The sequence below is a fragment of the Panthera onca genome, chromosome E2, assembly GCF_046562875.1.
Source record: "Panthera onca isolate mPanOnc1 chromosome E2, mPanOnc1 haplotype 2, whole genome shotgun sequence".
Taxonomy (NCBI): domain Eukaryota; kingdom Metazoa; phylum Chordata; class Mammalia; order Carnivora; family Felidae; genus Panthera; species Panthera onca.
This window is the reverse complement of record NC_138353.1, coordinates 2,851,182-2,867,114: the sequence shown is the minus strand read 5'-3', so window position 1 is coordinate 2,867,114 and position 15,933 is coordinate 2,851,182. Positions and strand designations below refer to the sequence as shown.

The 15,933-nt window shown below is 62.1% G+C and overlaps 1 protein-coding gene across 2 annotated transcripts; it reads left to right on the top strand.

The window, feature by feature from the left end:
- Positions 1-127: 127 nt before the first annotated feature.
- Positions 128-15,285, top strand: EPN1 (epsin 1). 2 transcript variants are annotated; one of them, XM_078439261.2, is made up of 11 exons: positions 129-403; positions 3,247-3,572; positions 7,828-8,077; positions 9,019-9,143; positions 10,168-10,242; positions 10,695-10,778; positions 12,101-12,392; positions 12,999-13,109; positions 13,266-13,349; positions 14,314-14,571; positions 14,667-15,285. In XM_078439261.2, the coding sequence occupies exons 2-11, from the start codon at positions 3,345-3,347 to the stop codon at positions 14,873-14,875; spliced, it is 1,716 nt and encodes a 571-aa protein (XP_078295387.1). In that variant the 5' UTR covers positions 129-403; positions 3,247-3,344; the 3' UTR covers positions 14,876-15,285. The 2 variants fall into 2 exon arrangements, with proteins under 2 accessions (XP_078295386.1, XP_078295387.1); XM_078439260.2 differs by lacking the exon at positions 10,168-10,242 and having other exon boundaries at positions 128-403.
- The last annotated feature ends 648 nt before the right edge of the window (positions 15,286-15,933 follow it).

Genomic DNA, 15,933 nt, shown 5'->3' with positions numbered 1-15,933 from the left:
GCAACCGCGTCTGGCCACGGCGCTCGCGCGCCGGAAGTGACGTAGACGGGCGGGCGGGGCCGCGGAAGCGGCGACTGCGCAGGCTCCCTGTGGGCCGAGTCGCCGGGGCCAAATGCGGCGCGGAGGGCGGGGCGCGCCGCCACTTCCGCTTCCGGTCCGTCGCCTCCTTCGGTTGCTTCCCGTCCGCTCGGCGGCTCCCCTCCCCCGCCCGGCTCTCTGCGCCCCTCCCGGGCGCCGGGGCGGCGGGGCCGTCGGCGTGCGGCCCTCCGTGCGTTCGCGCGTGCGCCCGAGTGCGCCTCCGTGTCCGCCGCCCGCGGCCAGGCGCGCGCCCCGCGACACCGAGGCCAAGCGGGGCAGGGGGCTGCCCGCCATGACCCCCCGGAGCCCGGCGTGAGAGGCCGAGGTGAGCGCGGGCCGGGGTACGGCGGTACGGGGGCGCTCGGGCGTCCGTCGCGTGCGGCCCCTGGCTCATCACCGCGGCCTTTGTGTGTCGGCGCCCGCGCCTTTCCACCCCGCGGTGTCTGTGTTGGTCCGTATCCCGCCGGCCTCCGCCCGGGCCTCGGCGCTGCCCGCGTCCGCTGTGGCGCTTCCACTGGGCGCCGGTCCCCGTGTGTCGACCCCTGTCAGTGTCGGTGTGTGGTGTTCAGGATTGGTGGTCGTGCCGCTGTCTCTTTCTCTCTCCCTCTCCCTCTCCCTCTCTTCTCCCCCTTTGCCTCCTCTCCTCCTCTGGGCCTCCGTGTCTGCAGTTCCCGGTGACCCTAGTCCCCATCTCTGTGCATCTTCCTCCCCTCCGTTTTCCCATTCATCGTCCTCGCGCACATCCCCGACCCCGAGGTCCCTCTGCGCGTCTGCTCCTTGGTCTGGAATCTGCCCCCTCCCCCAGGTCCTGGAGTCTCCAGAGGGGTGGGAGGTCGAGAGCCGGGCTGTAGAATCGAGGCCCACTCCTTGGCCAGCCTGTACTGGTTATCAGGTGACTTCTTTCATTTCCAAACCTCCGCTTCCTAGTGTTTAAAGTTAGGGTCGTTCACAGTTCCTGCATCCTGGCGTCGCTGTGCGTGTTCCTGGAGGCGGTAGCAGTGAAGCAGCTCGCCCCGCAGTCAACTGCTGGGACCCCTGCATTCCGCTCTTACAGGTTTTCAGCTCCCCACAGCACATGTTTGACATCAGTCATTTGAGTACCCCTTGAGGGTTTTGCCATATCGTTCGTTCTCTACTCGATCTAATACTTCTCTTTGTGAGTCCGTTTGTGTTGAAAAACTTGTTCTCGTTCTGAGCAGCATGCGTGCGCTTTCGTGGACTGTTTTTTCTAACACAGTTTAGTGTAATTACCCGGCGTTAAAGTAGTGTGTTTTCCTTTACCGGCCCTTTGGAAATGTTCTTTTTCTCTGATAATAGCAGGCAGCGTTACTGAGCCCCTACTATCTGCGGGCAGGGCGCCAAGCACTTTATGTACCCATCTTATTTAATCAGCAAGCCTGCCGGGTAGGAATTCTTTCCTTCTTTTCAGAGTTGAGCAAACTGAGTCTCAAGGAGGTTGTTCTGCTGGTAGCTCATGGCCAGGATTTGGGCCCAAGTTACTTGTTCTTTGTTTCACACGTTAGTTTTTCTTTCTTTGATGAGTTTGTAGTGCTGGGTCGCTGTCTCTTTCTTTTCCTTCTAGGGACTTGATCCTTTCTCTTCGTTGTCTCGCCTCACTGTCTCTGGTTGTGATTCGGTCTCTGAGTACTGTCTCTGCCTGGGTTTCTCTGTGCCTCTTTCTCTTCTTGTTGGTCTTGTTCCCTTCCCTCTGTCTCTTCTGTGCTGGTCACATCAGCTCTTTGTCCTGGTGCATCCAGCTGGCCTGCTGGGCCCCCTGACCGCCTCACATCTGCCTCCCTGTGTCTGGGCTCTCCAGCTGGAATTCAAAGCTGGGGCCAGCCGGCCGTCCCAGGACGTAGGTAGGTTGTGGGAGGGCTTATTGGAGTGGATGTGGACCGAGGTGCTCAGTCTGCTCTGCAGCCAGGGTGAGGCCTGTGTCCCAAGGCAAGGGAGTCTCTCTTCCTGTGCCTCAGTTTCCTCCCCCCGTGAGGTGCTGTGAATCACGGAGTTGGGAGGATTAATTGAGTCACTGTGTGTAAAGCATGGAGAAGAATGCCTAGCACGGGGTAAGGCTCGTGCCACCGCTTGCTGTGATCGTCACCTTCCACCTGGTTCCCGCCCTTCTGTTCCTTCCCGTCATCTTGCTCTCAACACGGGTTAGTTTAAAAGTATAGGTTTTGGTGTCCAAGCAGCCAGAGGTTGAGTCTGTGCTGCCGCGCTTAGCGTGTGATCTGGGCTGAATTGTTTGGCCTCCGAAAGCCCCGCTGGTGGTGTTGAAATAATGGGCATCTCTTGGTCAGCGAGCACCTGGCATGCGGCTCAGACCCAGTGGGCAGCCGGGCTCATCCTTATCTCTCCTCCCTGAGCCTCCCGCCCCCCCCCCCCCCACCCTTGGTACGCCTGTCCCCTTGGCGTTCCCTGCCTCTTGCTCCATTCCCTTTAGCGGTCTCCCTGTGTGTCCTTGTTTCTGCCACAGATTCTGCCCCTTCCACTCCAGCCCTCCCTCCTTCCCTTCTTCCCAGCTGTTTGTTGAATGGCTCTTCCGGGACGGCTGTCCCCAGAGACGTGGTCTCTGTCCCCACGGGGCTATTGGGTTGGCCTCAGCCACAGAATCAGACCCACGGGTATAAAATACTGATGGGGCCCCTAGGGAACCATGACTGTGGCATTTGGGTGTGTAACATCTGGGAAGCTTAAGCAGAGCCCTGGGGGTGACGAGGAGTGACCTGGGTGCTGAGGAAGAGCAGGATGACCATCTCGTGACACCACCCACGTTTATAGTGCACTGCCCATGCGCCGGGTTCTTAGCCCCCTGGGTTGTGGAACAAAACCCCACCCTACAGGGGAGAAAACAGGTGTGGAAGTTCCTGGCCCACCCAGGGCAGTGGGCTCGGAAGTACCGAGCTGCGGTGTCCCGTCTGTGATCCATCACTGCACACCCTGCCTCACTGAGCAGGGGCCCCAAGCAGGAAGGAGCTGGGCATGTTTGAGGAACTGAAAGATGGACCTGGTGACTAAGATGGGGGTTAACAAGGGCCAGAGCCTTCTAGGCTATGGTTAGGACCTCGTCCTTGACTCCAGGGTGGGGGTGGGGGGCCACGAGGGCGGGGCTGCAGGCTGGACAGCCCCGGGTCCCAATTGTGTTTCTAAAGGGCCTTTCTTCCTCAGATGCGGTGACCCCCAGCCCCTGCTGCTGTCTTTTCCTCCAGTCGCCCCTGTCTCGCCACATCCCGGGGGGCCCACCACCCTCACCATCACCCGCCGCCATGTCGACCTCGTCGCTGCGGCGCCAGATGAAGAACATAGTCCACAACTACTCGGAGGCCGAGATCAAGGTCCGAGAAGCCACGAGCAACGACCCCTGGGGCCCATCCAGCTCCCTCATGTCTGAGATCGCTGACCTCACCTACAACGTTGTCGCCTTCTCCGAGATCATGAGCATGATCTGGAAGCGGCTCAATGACCATGGCAAGAACTGGCGGCATGTCTACAAGGTCAGTGCCCGGGCCTGCAGCCCGACCCTCACACGCACGCGTGCTCGAGGGTGGGCGGGCGTGCGCGCGGGGCTCTGGCGGGGGTGTGCCCGAGGACTTGGAGTTCTGGGTGTTTATGTGAATCTCTCTCCCTCCCGCCCTCCTTTTCACCTAACGAAGGCAGCAAACGGGTAAGGGTCTTAGGAGTTTTGAGTCATAGGGTTTAAACTTCTTGAAAACGTGGCACAGTCGCAAGATTCATCCGCACAGAAGGCCTAGGCAGGTGCACGGTGTGCGTCCCTCTGCGTGCCCAGAGCCCAGGTCCCTCTCAGAGGCAGCTGGTGTCCCCCACTTCTGTTTCTCCTCCGGAACAATCTGTGTGCGCATGTCCCCTGGCACCAGGGAGTTTGGGGGGCCGTGGAGCCGCAGTACCACTGCAGCGCTGGATACGTGGCCGTGTGCAATTATCAGGGCTCAGGACTGCAGTGAAGGACGGCGGGTTGTAGCAAGTATAAATCGTACCCCAGTTTTAAAAGGGAAGGTGAAGCCACATCTCAGAGGTCATTCCTCTTTAGGATACAAAAGATGCGTTACTTTGTTTTCTTCCCTTTTTTACTTTTTCAACAACTGCTGCCTGGTGACAGATCGTAAAGCGATCTGTGACGTTTTGCTTCTGTGAACAAGACTGCCGCGAATCCCCTTGTATGTTTGCCATTTTCTAGAACTGGAACTTTTGGGCGGAAGGACACACGCAGGTGTCACGTTGAGAAACGTGGACACAGTGCCCACCACAGAAGTGGTCTGTTGACTGGTTCCTGGTGGCGGATGTGCGCGTCCTCACCCAGCGAACAGACAGATTGGAGGCTTTGGTCAAAGGGAACGTGTCTTTGGGGAGTGCCCGTGAGCGGTTTTTCAGCTTACTGGTCTGGGGCCTGGCATCTTCCCCTTGGGCCAAGAAGCGGCGGTGGGCACAGGCTGGCACGGGCGGCCGGCCCCCACTCCCGGCAGTGGGGCTCAGAGCGGCCTGTGGACGTTCTTGCGTGTGAGGGTCCGGCTGCTGGGGTGGGAGCTGGAGAGCGAGGTTCAGGCAAGTCCTCTTGTCGACATTTGTTTGGGGAACCGTTGGCCAAGGGCCTGCTGTGTCTGTGGTGGTAGATGAGGCGGCCGAGGTCCCCGGTCTCATGGACTCCAGCTGGGACCTGCGCTGCGCCCCAGGGCACGGTGTTCCCTCGTTTCTCAGACCTGCAAATGCTGTGTTCTTTCTTACACCCACCCTGACAAACCCGGACTGGGGTCTCAATTCCACGGACCCCATGTTGGGTCCGATATTTGGTGGTTTGTTGTGAAGGACTGGGTGGCGTTTGTCTAGCTGAGAATCGGGGAAGGGGTGGGGGGTCTGGGTGAGCCCTTGTGTGGAGGTGAAGGGAGGGGATGGGATTTGGAGGGCCTCTTGAAACTGCAAGGGAAGCTCACTGGGGCTCATGGACCAAGTGCAGCCGGAGAAACACTGCTGTAGGCAGAGAACCATGAAGTACTTTTCCTGTCCCCACTTTTCAGGTGAGGAAACTGAGGCACAAAGAGGCTTGGGGCCACCCAGGGGGCAAGGGGTGGGAGGGGAGCCTTGGAACCCGTTCTCTTGACTGGGTTGTGTCACCTCCCTGCTCCGAGGAATGCAGGGTCTCAATTTTTATCTTTTAAATGTTTACTTATTTCTTAATGTTTATGAGAGAGAGCGCGAGCACGGGAAGGGCAGAGAGAGAGGGAGACACAGAATCTGAAGCAGGCTTCGGGCTCTGAGCTGTCAGCACAGAGCCCAACGTGGGGCTCGAACCCACAAACTGCAAGATTGTGACCTAAGCTGAAGTTGGACGTTTAACCGACTGAGCTACCCAGGTGCCTCTCAGTTTTTATCTTTTAAAACAAGAGGTCAACAAACTATGGGCCAGAGGTTGAATCTGGCCAGCCACCTGTGTTGGTGGGTGAAGCTCTATCTGTCGTGGCCAGGCCCGCTCATCTGCGGCTGCTTCCCCTATAGCACGGGGGCCATGTGGCCTGAAAAGCTGGGTTATCTAGCACCTGGCCCTTTGAGAAGTTGTTTGTGGATTCCTGTTTTTTTTTGTTTTTTTACTTTCGTAAACAATGATTTTTTATTTAAGTTTATTTATTTTGAGAGAGAGAGAGCCCAAGAATGCATGTGCATGTGCACAGGCAGGGGAGGAGGGGGGGGAAAGAGAATCCCAAGCAGGCTCCGTGCTGTCAGTGCAGAGCCCGACACGGGGCTCGAACCCACAAACCGCGAGGTGATGATCTGAGGCGAAGCCGAGAGTCAGACGCTCAACCAACTGAGTGCCTAGGTACCCCGTGTGGCTCCTTGATGCGTGTTCTGGTGTCCTGGGGGATCCAGGAACAAGCTGTTTCAAAAATTAGCAGGGACTATTGGGACTATTGGCCTGTCCAGTTGCTTACTTTTAAGAATAGATTCACGTTTTCTGTTGTGGCACACATCACGAGCGTGCAGCCTGGTTAGTGCTCACGTGTACGCACACCTGTGTAGCCACCATCCCGATGGAGAGAGAGAGAGAGGATGTCCCCGCCTCCCCCAGCAGCATCCTGTCCTGCCTTCTGTCTGCCACGTTTGTTCTAGAACTTTCCACGGACCCATGCTCCTGGTGCTTTGCGCCTGCGTATGTTGCTCACGGCCGCATCTGGGAGGTTGGTGTGTGTGGCATCCGCTTACGTGTTTACGTTACGTTGCTGTGCGCGTGCTGCTCCCGCACCACGGGCCCGCTGTGCTTCACACGTATGCGTGTTACCCGTGGGGTGTTTGGATTCTTTCTGGGTTCACAGGCCATTCAACTGCAGCTCCAGAGCTTTGAAAACGAGTTTTTGTGAGTTGTTGGGTGCAAGTCCCATCCCAGGCTGAGGGGAGGTGGTCTGTCTGCCATCTGTGGGCCTCGGGTAGCTTGACTGTTGGTGGGACCGTCTGCTGGGAGATCTGTTTTATGTGTCGTGTGGCCTTTCTGGTCTGAACCCGGGAAAGCTGAATTCCAGAGCGCGGCTGGCCCAGGACCTTGGGAGCCTGCCTTCCACCCTGTCCCTCCTACCGTGATGCGTAAACACCTCGAGGGCTGGTTAAAGACTAACCTCTGATTACTGGCGTAAATAACCGTTCACACACCTTCAGGAAGCCTGTGAGGTTCAGGTTTGGCTCCCCAGGAAGGTTGGGGAGACGTCAAGCCCCCACAGCGGGGGTTCCCTGGCGAATCGCGTAGCTCTTCAGACAGCTCAGCCGAAGCAGAAGGTCCTCTCTCTGTTGCTTTGCAGTGGTCTGGGTGACCTTCAGGGGCTCCGGGAAGCCCCCGGAGTCCCCTGCAAACTGTAAGGTGCGCTGTCGTCCGACGACCGGAGTCTCTCTTCCCCTGTTTTGTTTTAACTTGTTGGAAAGACAATTTGTTCTTACCTCTTAAAATGCAGAAGCTGTCACAGGGTGTTTCCTCCTCCTGTCCCTTTGTTCCTGCTGTCCCAGTGCACGAGTGCCCTGCAGAGAGCCCTGCCTCAACAGGCCCTGCGGGCCCGGTGCTTCCCTCCCTCCCTCCCTCCCTCCCACCTCGACGAGCAAGTTGCTTCCTTGTCTGCAGAGGCACGAAGCTCTACACGGGCGGTAATGACACACGTTCCAGACGGACAGGACGGGAGAGAAACCAGTCTGGCCGTCCGAGCACTGGGTGCTGTCAAACGTGACTTAACAGGCGTATTTTTGTGGTTTCAGAGAAATAGAGTGGGGTCTGCTCGGCTCGGGGAAGCCTGGGAGGGGCTGCAGCGACCATACCTGCCTTTTCCCCGTTTCTGGATTTTTACTGACCTGCACACAGATCCCGTGCCGTACGGTTCACCCTTGTAAAGTGTGCGGTTCAGTGGCACAGAGCACCGGCCCGGGGTTGGGCGACCACCACCACTGCCTGGGTGCGGAGTGTCTTTGTCACCTGCACACAGATCCCGTGTCCAGCGAGAGTCTCCCAGCCCCGGCAGCCCCGAATCTCCTGTGAACCACATCCTCTGTGGATGTGCCTGTCGGGGACGCCCGTCTCGCGTGCTCATTGGTGTCTGTGGGGTCCCTCCAAGTGGCTGCACGTGGCCGCGCTGCGTCCTCTCTCGCGGCCACGTAGTCACCTGCCGGGCCGCGCGTGTCTGTCCGTGTGCGGCTGACGTGAGGGTTGGCGCCGGGACTGGGATCCTGGCCGCCGTGTGTGTGACCGGTGTGCCCCCCGCCCCGAAGGCCATGACGCTGATGGAGTACCTCATCAAGACCGGCTCGGAGCGCGTGTCCCAGCAGTGCAAGGAGAACATGTACGCGGTGCAGACGCTCAAGGACTTCCAGTACGTGGACCGTGACGGCAAGGACCAGGGCGTGAACGTGCGTGAGAAGGCCAAGCAGCTGGTGGCCCTGCTCCGTGACGAGGACCGGCTGCGGGAGGAGCGCGCCCACGCGCTCAAGACCAAGGAGAAGCTGGCGCAGACCGCCACGGGTGAGGCCTGCCTCGGGAGCCCCCCGCGCCTCTGCGCCCTCACTGCTCCCTCCCGGCCCACCCCCGTCCGTCTTGAAGCTTCCTGTCGTTGCCAGGCACCCCGTGCCCAGCCGCTGGGCTCTCCCCGCCCCGTGCCATCCCCTGTGTCCTCATCTGAGGGGTGACGGGCCGTGAACCTCCTCTGCACTCCTGTGTCCCTTCCCTCTCGCTGTGGGACCCTAGAGCTGAGAGGTACCCTGTTCACCTGCAAATACTAACCGAGGGCCGCCTGAGGGCCCAGGTGTGCCCCTGCCTGAGAGCGGGCAGTGCCGAAGACGGAGAGGAGTGACCTGGAGGGGGTTGCCGGAGGTCTGAGGTCAGGGACGGCAGGCACTCTGGGGGGCCTGCCGACAGTGAGGGGCCAGCTGCGAGCAGCAGGCAGGTGGGCGCTTCCCCTGGCTCAGCATTAGGCCCTGCATCCTGTCCGTGCCTCCTTCTGGGTAGTCACCCCCTTCCCGGTCACGTCTTGTCTCAGCCACACCCACGGTGGGGGTGGGGGCCGAGGGTGCAGGTTCTCTTCTTTCCCCGACACCCAGCTGGTCCCAGCCACGCAGCCCTGGACCCGTGGGAGCACGTGGGCCTAGAGACCGGTGTGCCCTGGGGCTCTGAGCAGACCCCGGGCACGCAGCTCGGGAACCAAGGTCGTGGGCTCTGAGGTTCCCGCACGTCCTCCCTCTGCTGCTGGCTTTTGTTCTTGGGCCCACGGGGCTGTCCTTCCTTGACCCCCCCCCACCCCCACCCCGCTCCTTATTCCCTGTTCTCCCCGGTGGGGGGAGGGAGGGCTGGACAAACCTGGCTCACAGTCTGCCCCCCCGGAAAGGAAGCCTTCCCCTCCCCCCCGCCTGGGCTGTGTGGTCCCTTCTCTTTGTCCAGCCGGGTCTCACTGCCCCTCCCCACCGCAGCGTCCTCAGCAGCCGTGGGCTCGGGGCCCCCACCTGAGGCGGAGCAGGCGTGGCCACAGAGCAGCGGGGAGGAGGAGCTCCAGCTCCAGCTGGCCTTGGCCATGAGCAAGGAGGAGGCCGACCAGGTACTGGGCCTGGCCAGGCGTGCCAGTTTGACTCTGGGGGTTTGACTTCCGTTCTCATCCCATCTCATGCCTCAGCCCCCGCCCCCCCCACCTCCTGAGGGCCTGTGTGCTCTCTCTCCCCACCCCAGCCCGCTCTCTGCTGGCCCTCCCACCTGGTCTTCCTGTGTCCTCGTCCTGACCACTTTCGTCCCCTTTACTCGGGTGTTTGTCCCGAGTGGCTCCTTCCTTGCTAGTCTTTCTGCTCTGTCTCTGCCCGTCCCTCACCGGTTTGGGTGACCGTGTCTGTGCCTTTGGTTCTGTCCGTCCTGGCTCTGTTTCCGTTTCCTTTCCTTTTCTCCTTCTCTCTCTCTCCTCTTCCCTCCTCCTCTCTCTCCTTCCCTCCTTCTTTCTCTCTCCCGCCCCCCACCTCATGTCCTGCCCTGGACCCCTCACACTCTTTCCATCTCTCTCTTCCTCTCTCTCTGTCTCTCTCTTCTTTCTCTCTCTCTCTCTCTCTCTCTCTCTCTCTTTCCCTCCTTTTCTCTCTCCTTCCCTGCTTCTCTCTCTCTCTCCTTCCCTCTCTCTCCTTCCCTCTCTCTCCTTCCCTCTCTCTCCTTCCCTCTCTCTCCTTCCCTCGTTCTTTCTCTCTCCCACCCCCCACCTCATGTCCTGTCCTGTCCTGGACCCCTCACACTCTCTCCGTCTCTCTCTTCCTCTCTCTCTTCTTCTCTCTCTCTCTCTCTCTCTCTTTCCCTCCTTTTTTCTCTCCTTCCCTGCTTCTCTCTCTCTCCTTCCCTCTCTCTCCTTCCCTCTCTCTCCTTCCCTCTCTCTCCTTCCCTCGTTCTTTCTCTCTCCCACCCCCCACCTCATGTCCTGTCCTGGAACCCTCACACTCTCTCCCTCTCTCTCCTCCTCTCTCTCTCTCTCCTTTCCTCCTCTCTCTCTCTCTCCTTTCCTCCTCCTCTCTCTCCTTCCCTCCTTCTCTCTCTCTCCCACCCCCCACCTCGTGTCCTGCCCTGGACCCCTCACACTCTCTCTCCCCCAGCCCCCATCCTGCGGCCCTGAGGACGACGTCCAGCTCCAGCTGGCCCTTAGTTTGAGCCGTGAGGAACACGACAAGGTCAGAAGAGCCCCCTCCCCTCCCTAGGCTCCCCTCAGACCCTCCTCAGGTCCCCGACTCCTTGCACCCCCTTGCCCGCCCCACAGCAGCCCTGCCCCTGCCGTACACATGTGTCAGGTGGGTCCTCCGATGGTGCAGTCGCAGCACGGGAAGCAGATGCCTTGTGGCCGCTCCGTCCCCTCTGCCACAGCCCAGGCCTTGGTCACCTCCACCCAGCGCAGCAGACCCTGCAGAGTCAGACGCCTGGCCCCCACTTCCCGAACCTGGTCAGAGCAGTGCCTGGCCAGGCCCGTGTCCCCAGCCCAGACCGCACGGGCCTCCCCATCCTCCCCTCCCACATCGTCCACATCCCATTTTAATTTTCAGTCACCTTTGTTGGGTCGGGGGTGGGGGGCAGCCGTGCCGCTCGTATTCTGACCCTCCCTTGTCGCCTGCCTCCATGACCCAAACAGGAAGAGCGGATCCGCCGTGGGGACGACCTGAGGCTTCAGATGGCCATAGAGGAGAGCAGGAGGGAGACTGGTGGCCAGGAGGAGGTGAGCACGGGGCATTGGGCGGGGCCCTAGGTGGCTGCGGCTGTGGCTGCAGGGAACCGTTTTCTCGTGGAGACGTCTGGGGTCTGGCGGGCGCTTGAGTGTGACCCCGCCACGGAGATGTTTTGAGTGCCGGTCGGTGCCTGTAGCTGAGCGAGACCAGAGCGAGATACAGTGAGAGCACCGGCCTGATCGGGCAGGAAGGGGGTGGCGCACGTGTGCCCAGGCACCTCCTGAGCGTCCTCCCGCACCCGGGACACCGAGGGTCAGCGGGCGAGCGACACAGGGCTGGTCCCTGACCTCCGGGGGCCCCAGTCCCCCAGTGCAGACGTGATGTTTGCTGGCAGTTCAGCTTGTGCTCTTCATCTCGCCTCTCTCGGCCTCACGGGTGAACGAGGCGTGGCCGTGCACATCGAGGCCAGGGTCCCTTGCGTGGCCGGGCATCCAAGCCGGCCTCGTTCCGTGGCCTCACTTGGGTTGCTCTGGGTGTCCCGAGTGTCTTCACTGTGGGACCGGCCTCAAGGATGGTGGCCTGGGAGGGTAGCCGCCTTCCTGATGGTCAGGTGGAGGGCGGGTGGCCAGAGCTGGCCCCGCAGCCACAACAGGGCACTGGATAGAGGAGCCTGCTTGGGCTAGCCTCAGCCGGAGGGTCTCCCTGATGCCCCACCTCTCGAGAGCCTGGAGGAAGGGGGCGCCAGGCCTGTGCCCGCTGTCCTGTGGGAGGTGGGGCACCTCCTTGTCCAGAGAGGCGTGTGCTCTTGGGACACAGGGTTGTTGTGTGAGAGTGCGTGCGTGTGTGTGGTGTGTGTGTGTGTGCACGTGTGCATGCTCACAGGTGCTCCAGGCTTCCAGGGCTATGGGTGAGCGCCTGTGAGCGCGCGCGCGCGCACGCACGCACGCACGCACACACACACACACACAGCCCTGGAAGCCCGGAGCATGCTCCAGGTGACCTGGGACGTGTGCTGGGCTTGAGGCCAGGACTGTTCAGGGTGACCCATAATCACCTGACACTCAGTGGGCGACCCCAGTGGGCCTCCCATGCGCAGGGCTGGGGTGGGCTCCTCTGGGCTCTGGTCGCTTTCCTTGTTCTGGCGGGAACTGGGGAGGGCTGAGTGGTGGGGGTGGCGGACAGCAGGGGTGTAGTGGGTGGGAGATGGGGAGACTGCCTTCTTCAGTCTCATGGCCACAGCACCTGGCTCTTGCTTCTCTCTTGCTCTGCAGCCGTTCCCCCCCCCACCCCAGGGCCCTCCTCCCGGACCCCTGGAGTCCCCTGGCCCAGCCTGCTCGGGCCTCATGTGCTTTCTTTCCTCTGTACCCTGCAGTCCTCCCTCATGGATCTTGCTGACGTCTTCACGGCCCCGGCTCCACCACCAGCCACGGACCCCTGGGGAGGCCCCCAGGCTGCACCCATGACTGCCCCCACGTCGGACCCTTGGGGAGGGGCCCCCGTCCCTCCAGCTGCTGATCCCTGGGGTGGTCCGGCCCCTACACCAGCCTCCGGGGACCCTTGGAGGCCTGCTGCCCCTGCAGGGCCCCCGGTTGACCCTTGGGGTGGGACCCAGGCCCCTGCAGCTGGAGAGGGGCCCACGCCTGACCCGTGGGGGAGCTCTGATGGTGAGTGCTGGCTGCCTGCCTGCTCTGGCCCCACATCCAGTGTGTGACCCCAGGCATGCCTTAGGGATTGGGACAGATGCAGTACAGTGGGTGGCTGTGGGGGTCAGATAGAACAGCCCAGAGGAGTGGGCGTGAGGGAGCCTGCAGGACCGTGGCGGGGTGCCAAGGGGCGCGGGGTAGAGAGGTTGCTGCAGTGGAACCAGGGCGGGTGGCTGGTGAGGCTGGGTGCAGGAGGGCTGGGACGGGGCTGGACGCCCTGGGGGGGTCTCAAGGGAGCCATGGGGTTTGGGCAGGTCTGGGTGAGCCATGCCGCCTTACCCAGCTGGGGAGCTCTTTGGGGGCTTCCCAGAGGCCTCACGGCCGAGGAGGGACGCGTGGGCAGAGGCCCCACAGCGTGTGTAGCCATGGCTCATTCGTGGGGACGAGGCGGGAAAGGCCGGGGGTGGGCCCACGCTGGGGTGCCCAGCTGCGTCCCAGGACACGGCAGGGCAGGGCGAGGCTTTGGGGAGGTGCGGGCCTAGAACTGAGGCTGGAGGGAGTGGGCACAGGTTCTCAGAGGTAAACCGTCCACCCAGCAGCCGCGTACATACCTCCTTCCTCACTCAGGTGGGGCTCCGGTAGGCGGACCCCCAGCCTCTGATCCCTGGGCTCCAGCCCCGGCCTTCTCGGACCCCTGGGGAGGGTCACCTGCCAAGCCCAGCACCAATGGCACCACAGGTACTGGGTGGGTGCTGGGGTCAGGCTGACGGGGCCCAAGGGTGTGGCGGGTGTGGCGGGGGAGCTTGGGGGTGTCTGGTCTCTGGAGCGCCGGGGGCTGGGGAGTGGGAGGTGGGTCCCCATGGGGAGCTGAGTGGGCATCCTGGACCCCCACAGCCGTCGGGTTTGACGCGGAGCCAGATGAGTTCTCGGACTTTGACCGCCTGCGTTCAGCCCTGCCGGCCTCCGGGAGCAGCACGGGTGAGCCACCCTCTGGGCTGGGTGGGCCGGCACCCAGACCCTCTCGTTGCGGTTGTAACTGATCCTGAACGTCTTCAAAAGAAAGTTTGATCTTGGTTTTGAATAATTTCATACTCCGAAGAGCTGCAGAAGTAGCATAAGGAACTGTGTTTTTGCAGCTTCCCTAGATTCCAAACTCTGACTTCTGTGTCCCTGGAATGTTCCTCTGGTGTTTCTGGGGGCCCGGCCGGCTGTGTCCTGCATTACCAGCAGTGTGGTGACTGCGGGGGCCCGCCCCCCTGGCCTGGCCGCTGGTGCCTCAGCGCCCAGCGCCTTCCCCACCTGGCGTCCCGTCTTTGGGGCACCTTGCGTTTGGGCGTCCTGGCTCTTGTGTCCCTCCCTTCCCGGCACGGACTGGACTGGCTTGTGTCTGGAGAACATCCCGTCTGTGCGAGGTGTTGGGAGGGCACTGAGCCTGTCCCCAGGAGGCGCCGATGTGTCTCCCTGCGCCAGTGGCCTGAAGCGGACCCGGGAAGCAGAAGCAGGAATTCTTGGGACTGACTGGGCAGTCCGGGCACCAGGGATCCCTCCCTCCCCTTGGGCCCCCTGAGGTTATTGTCCAGTCCCCCGTCCGTCCGTGGTTTGCTACCTTCCCGGGTCTGTTTTCCTCTCTCCCTGCCGATTTCGTGCATTTCCCAGCAGCAGGGGGGATTCTCGGATCTCAGAAACAAGCAGACAGGCTCACAGATGCTCTCCCGTCTGCGGGGCCATTGTGCTTCTCCGCCGTGATGTTTCTGTTGGGGACGGACGCTGGAGCCAGTGGGGTTTTGTGGGATTGCGTGAACGTCCCTCGGCAGTTTTCTGCCCTGGAGACTGTCCGCCGGAGTTCCCTGAGTGGGTCCCCCTGGCTTGGTGCTGGGCTGGGCCTCCCAGTTTGAGGCCCCCGCTGCCCGCCCTCCCCTGACCCCTGTCTGGCTCCTTGTAGGGGAGCTGGAGCTGCTCGCTGGAGAGGTACCCGCACGCAGTCCCGGGGCGTTCGACATGAGTGGGGTCGGAGGCTCTCTGGCCGAGGCTGTGGGGAGCCCCCCGCCGGCGGTTGCCCCCACCCCGCCGCCGCCCACGCGGAAGACGCCAGAGTCATTCCTGGGGCCTAATGCAGCCCTCGTGGACCTCGACTCACTGGTGAGCCGGCCGGGCCCCACGCCGCCAGGAGCCAAGGCCTCCAACCCCTTCCTGCCAAGCGGTGAGTGCCAGCCTCCCGGACGGATCCCACCCGTTGACCTCCTACCTGGGCAGGCCCCTGACTCTGCTCTGCTGTCTCCTCTTCTCTCCCTGTAGGAGCCCCGACCACCGGCCCCTCCATCACCAACCCCTTCCAGCCCGCGCCCCCTGCGACGCTCACCCTGAACCAGCTCCGGCTCAGCCCTGTGCCCCCGGTCCCCGGAGCACCACCGACATACATCTCTCCCCTTGGTGGGGGCCCTGGCCTGCCCCCCATGATGCCCCCAGGCCCCCCAGCCCCCAACACTAACCCCTTCCTCCTATAATCCAGGAGGGAGGGGGATTTGGCCTGGCCCGGCTTCCCCCATTTCTGCTCCCTGGGAGACCAGTGTTGTGAGTGCATGTGAAGCGGGGGACCCCTGCCCCCACCCCAGCACCCTCCCCTCCTGGGGCCCACTCACACTACACCCTCTTCCATGTCCCCCACCCCACCTCCCCGGAGAGAAACTGGACGTGACATGGGGGATGGGGAGGGGTGCTGGCCGGAGGAGGACCCCTTTCCTGTGGCATTAGAAAGGGGAGGGACAGCTGGGGGTCCCCCACCCATTCCCCTCCCTCCCAACTCCTGACTGGCCCCTCAATCAGTGTTTGAGCCTCCTCGTCCCTATGCGCACCCCTTGGTGAATCCTTGGTGATAATTTTGGCAACTTCGGGAATAAATGGCAATTCTCTTGGGTGTCACTCCCCCAAGTTCCCATCCGTGGTTCACACAACCCCCTCCCCCGAGGGACCCAGGGCTCTGGGCCTCTTTGTTGCCCCTTGAGGCAGCTGAGAGCCGGTGCGGTCTCAGAAGTGTCGGTTCCGGAGGCGTCAGTTCCTGTGGGCGGCCGTGTTGGGGCGTGGGGGGTGCCTGAGTCCCCGTGGGCGGCAGCCCACTCGGGGCTGGAGAGCTTCATGAGGTTCTTGGGTGTGGGCGCTTCACACATGCTTGCGGCCACTGGACCCCACGTGGGGGTCAGGGGTCTTGCAGGGCTGGGTGAGCTGTGGATGAGCAGGTGAGGGTTCCTGAGACGACGGCGGGGTGCACGTGACACGCGGCGGTGCTGCCGTGCTGTGACCAGTGCGCATGCCCATCCGGGTACAGCCGGCAGTGGTCTATGCTGCTACCGGAGCAGAGGGACACCGGGTCTGAGCTCTTGCTCTTCCGCCCCCCGCCCTGCCGTGGGTCCCTCTCCCATGGTGGTGAGGGCTGTCTGTGTCTCACACTCCAAGGAGGCGGCCGACATGAGGGGATGGCTTGTGAGCCCCGGGGACAGCCACGGGGACAGCAGGTCAGAGACAGATGGCGGAGCGGGAGTGAGCTTGCCGGCAGGGCGGCTGGACT

Coding starts and splice junctions, on each gene's coding strand:
- EPN1 (XM_078439261.2), top strand. CDS start 3,345: ATGTCGACCTCGTCGCTGCGGCGCCAGATGAAGAACATAGTCCACAAC. Junction 8,078..9,018: donor GCTGGCGCAGACCGCCACGG/GTGAGGCCTGCC, acceptor TCCCCACCGCAG/CGTCCTCAGCAGCCGTGGGC. Junction 14,572..14,666: donor CAACCCCTTCCTGCCAAGCG/GTGAGTGCCAGC, acceptor CTCTCCCTGTAG/GAGCCCCGACCACCGGCCCC.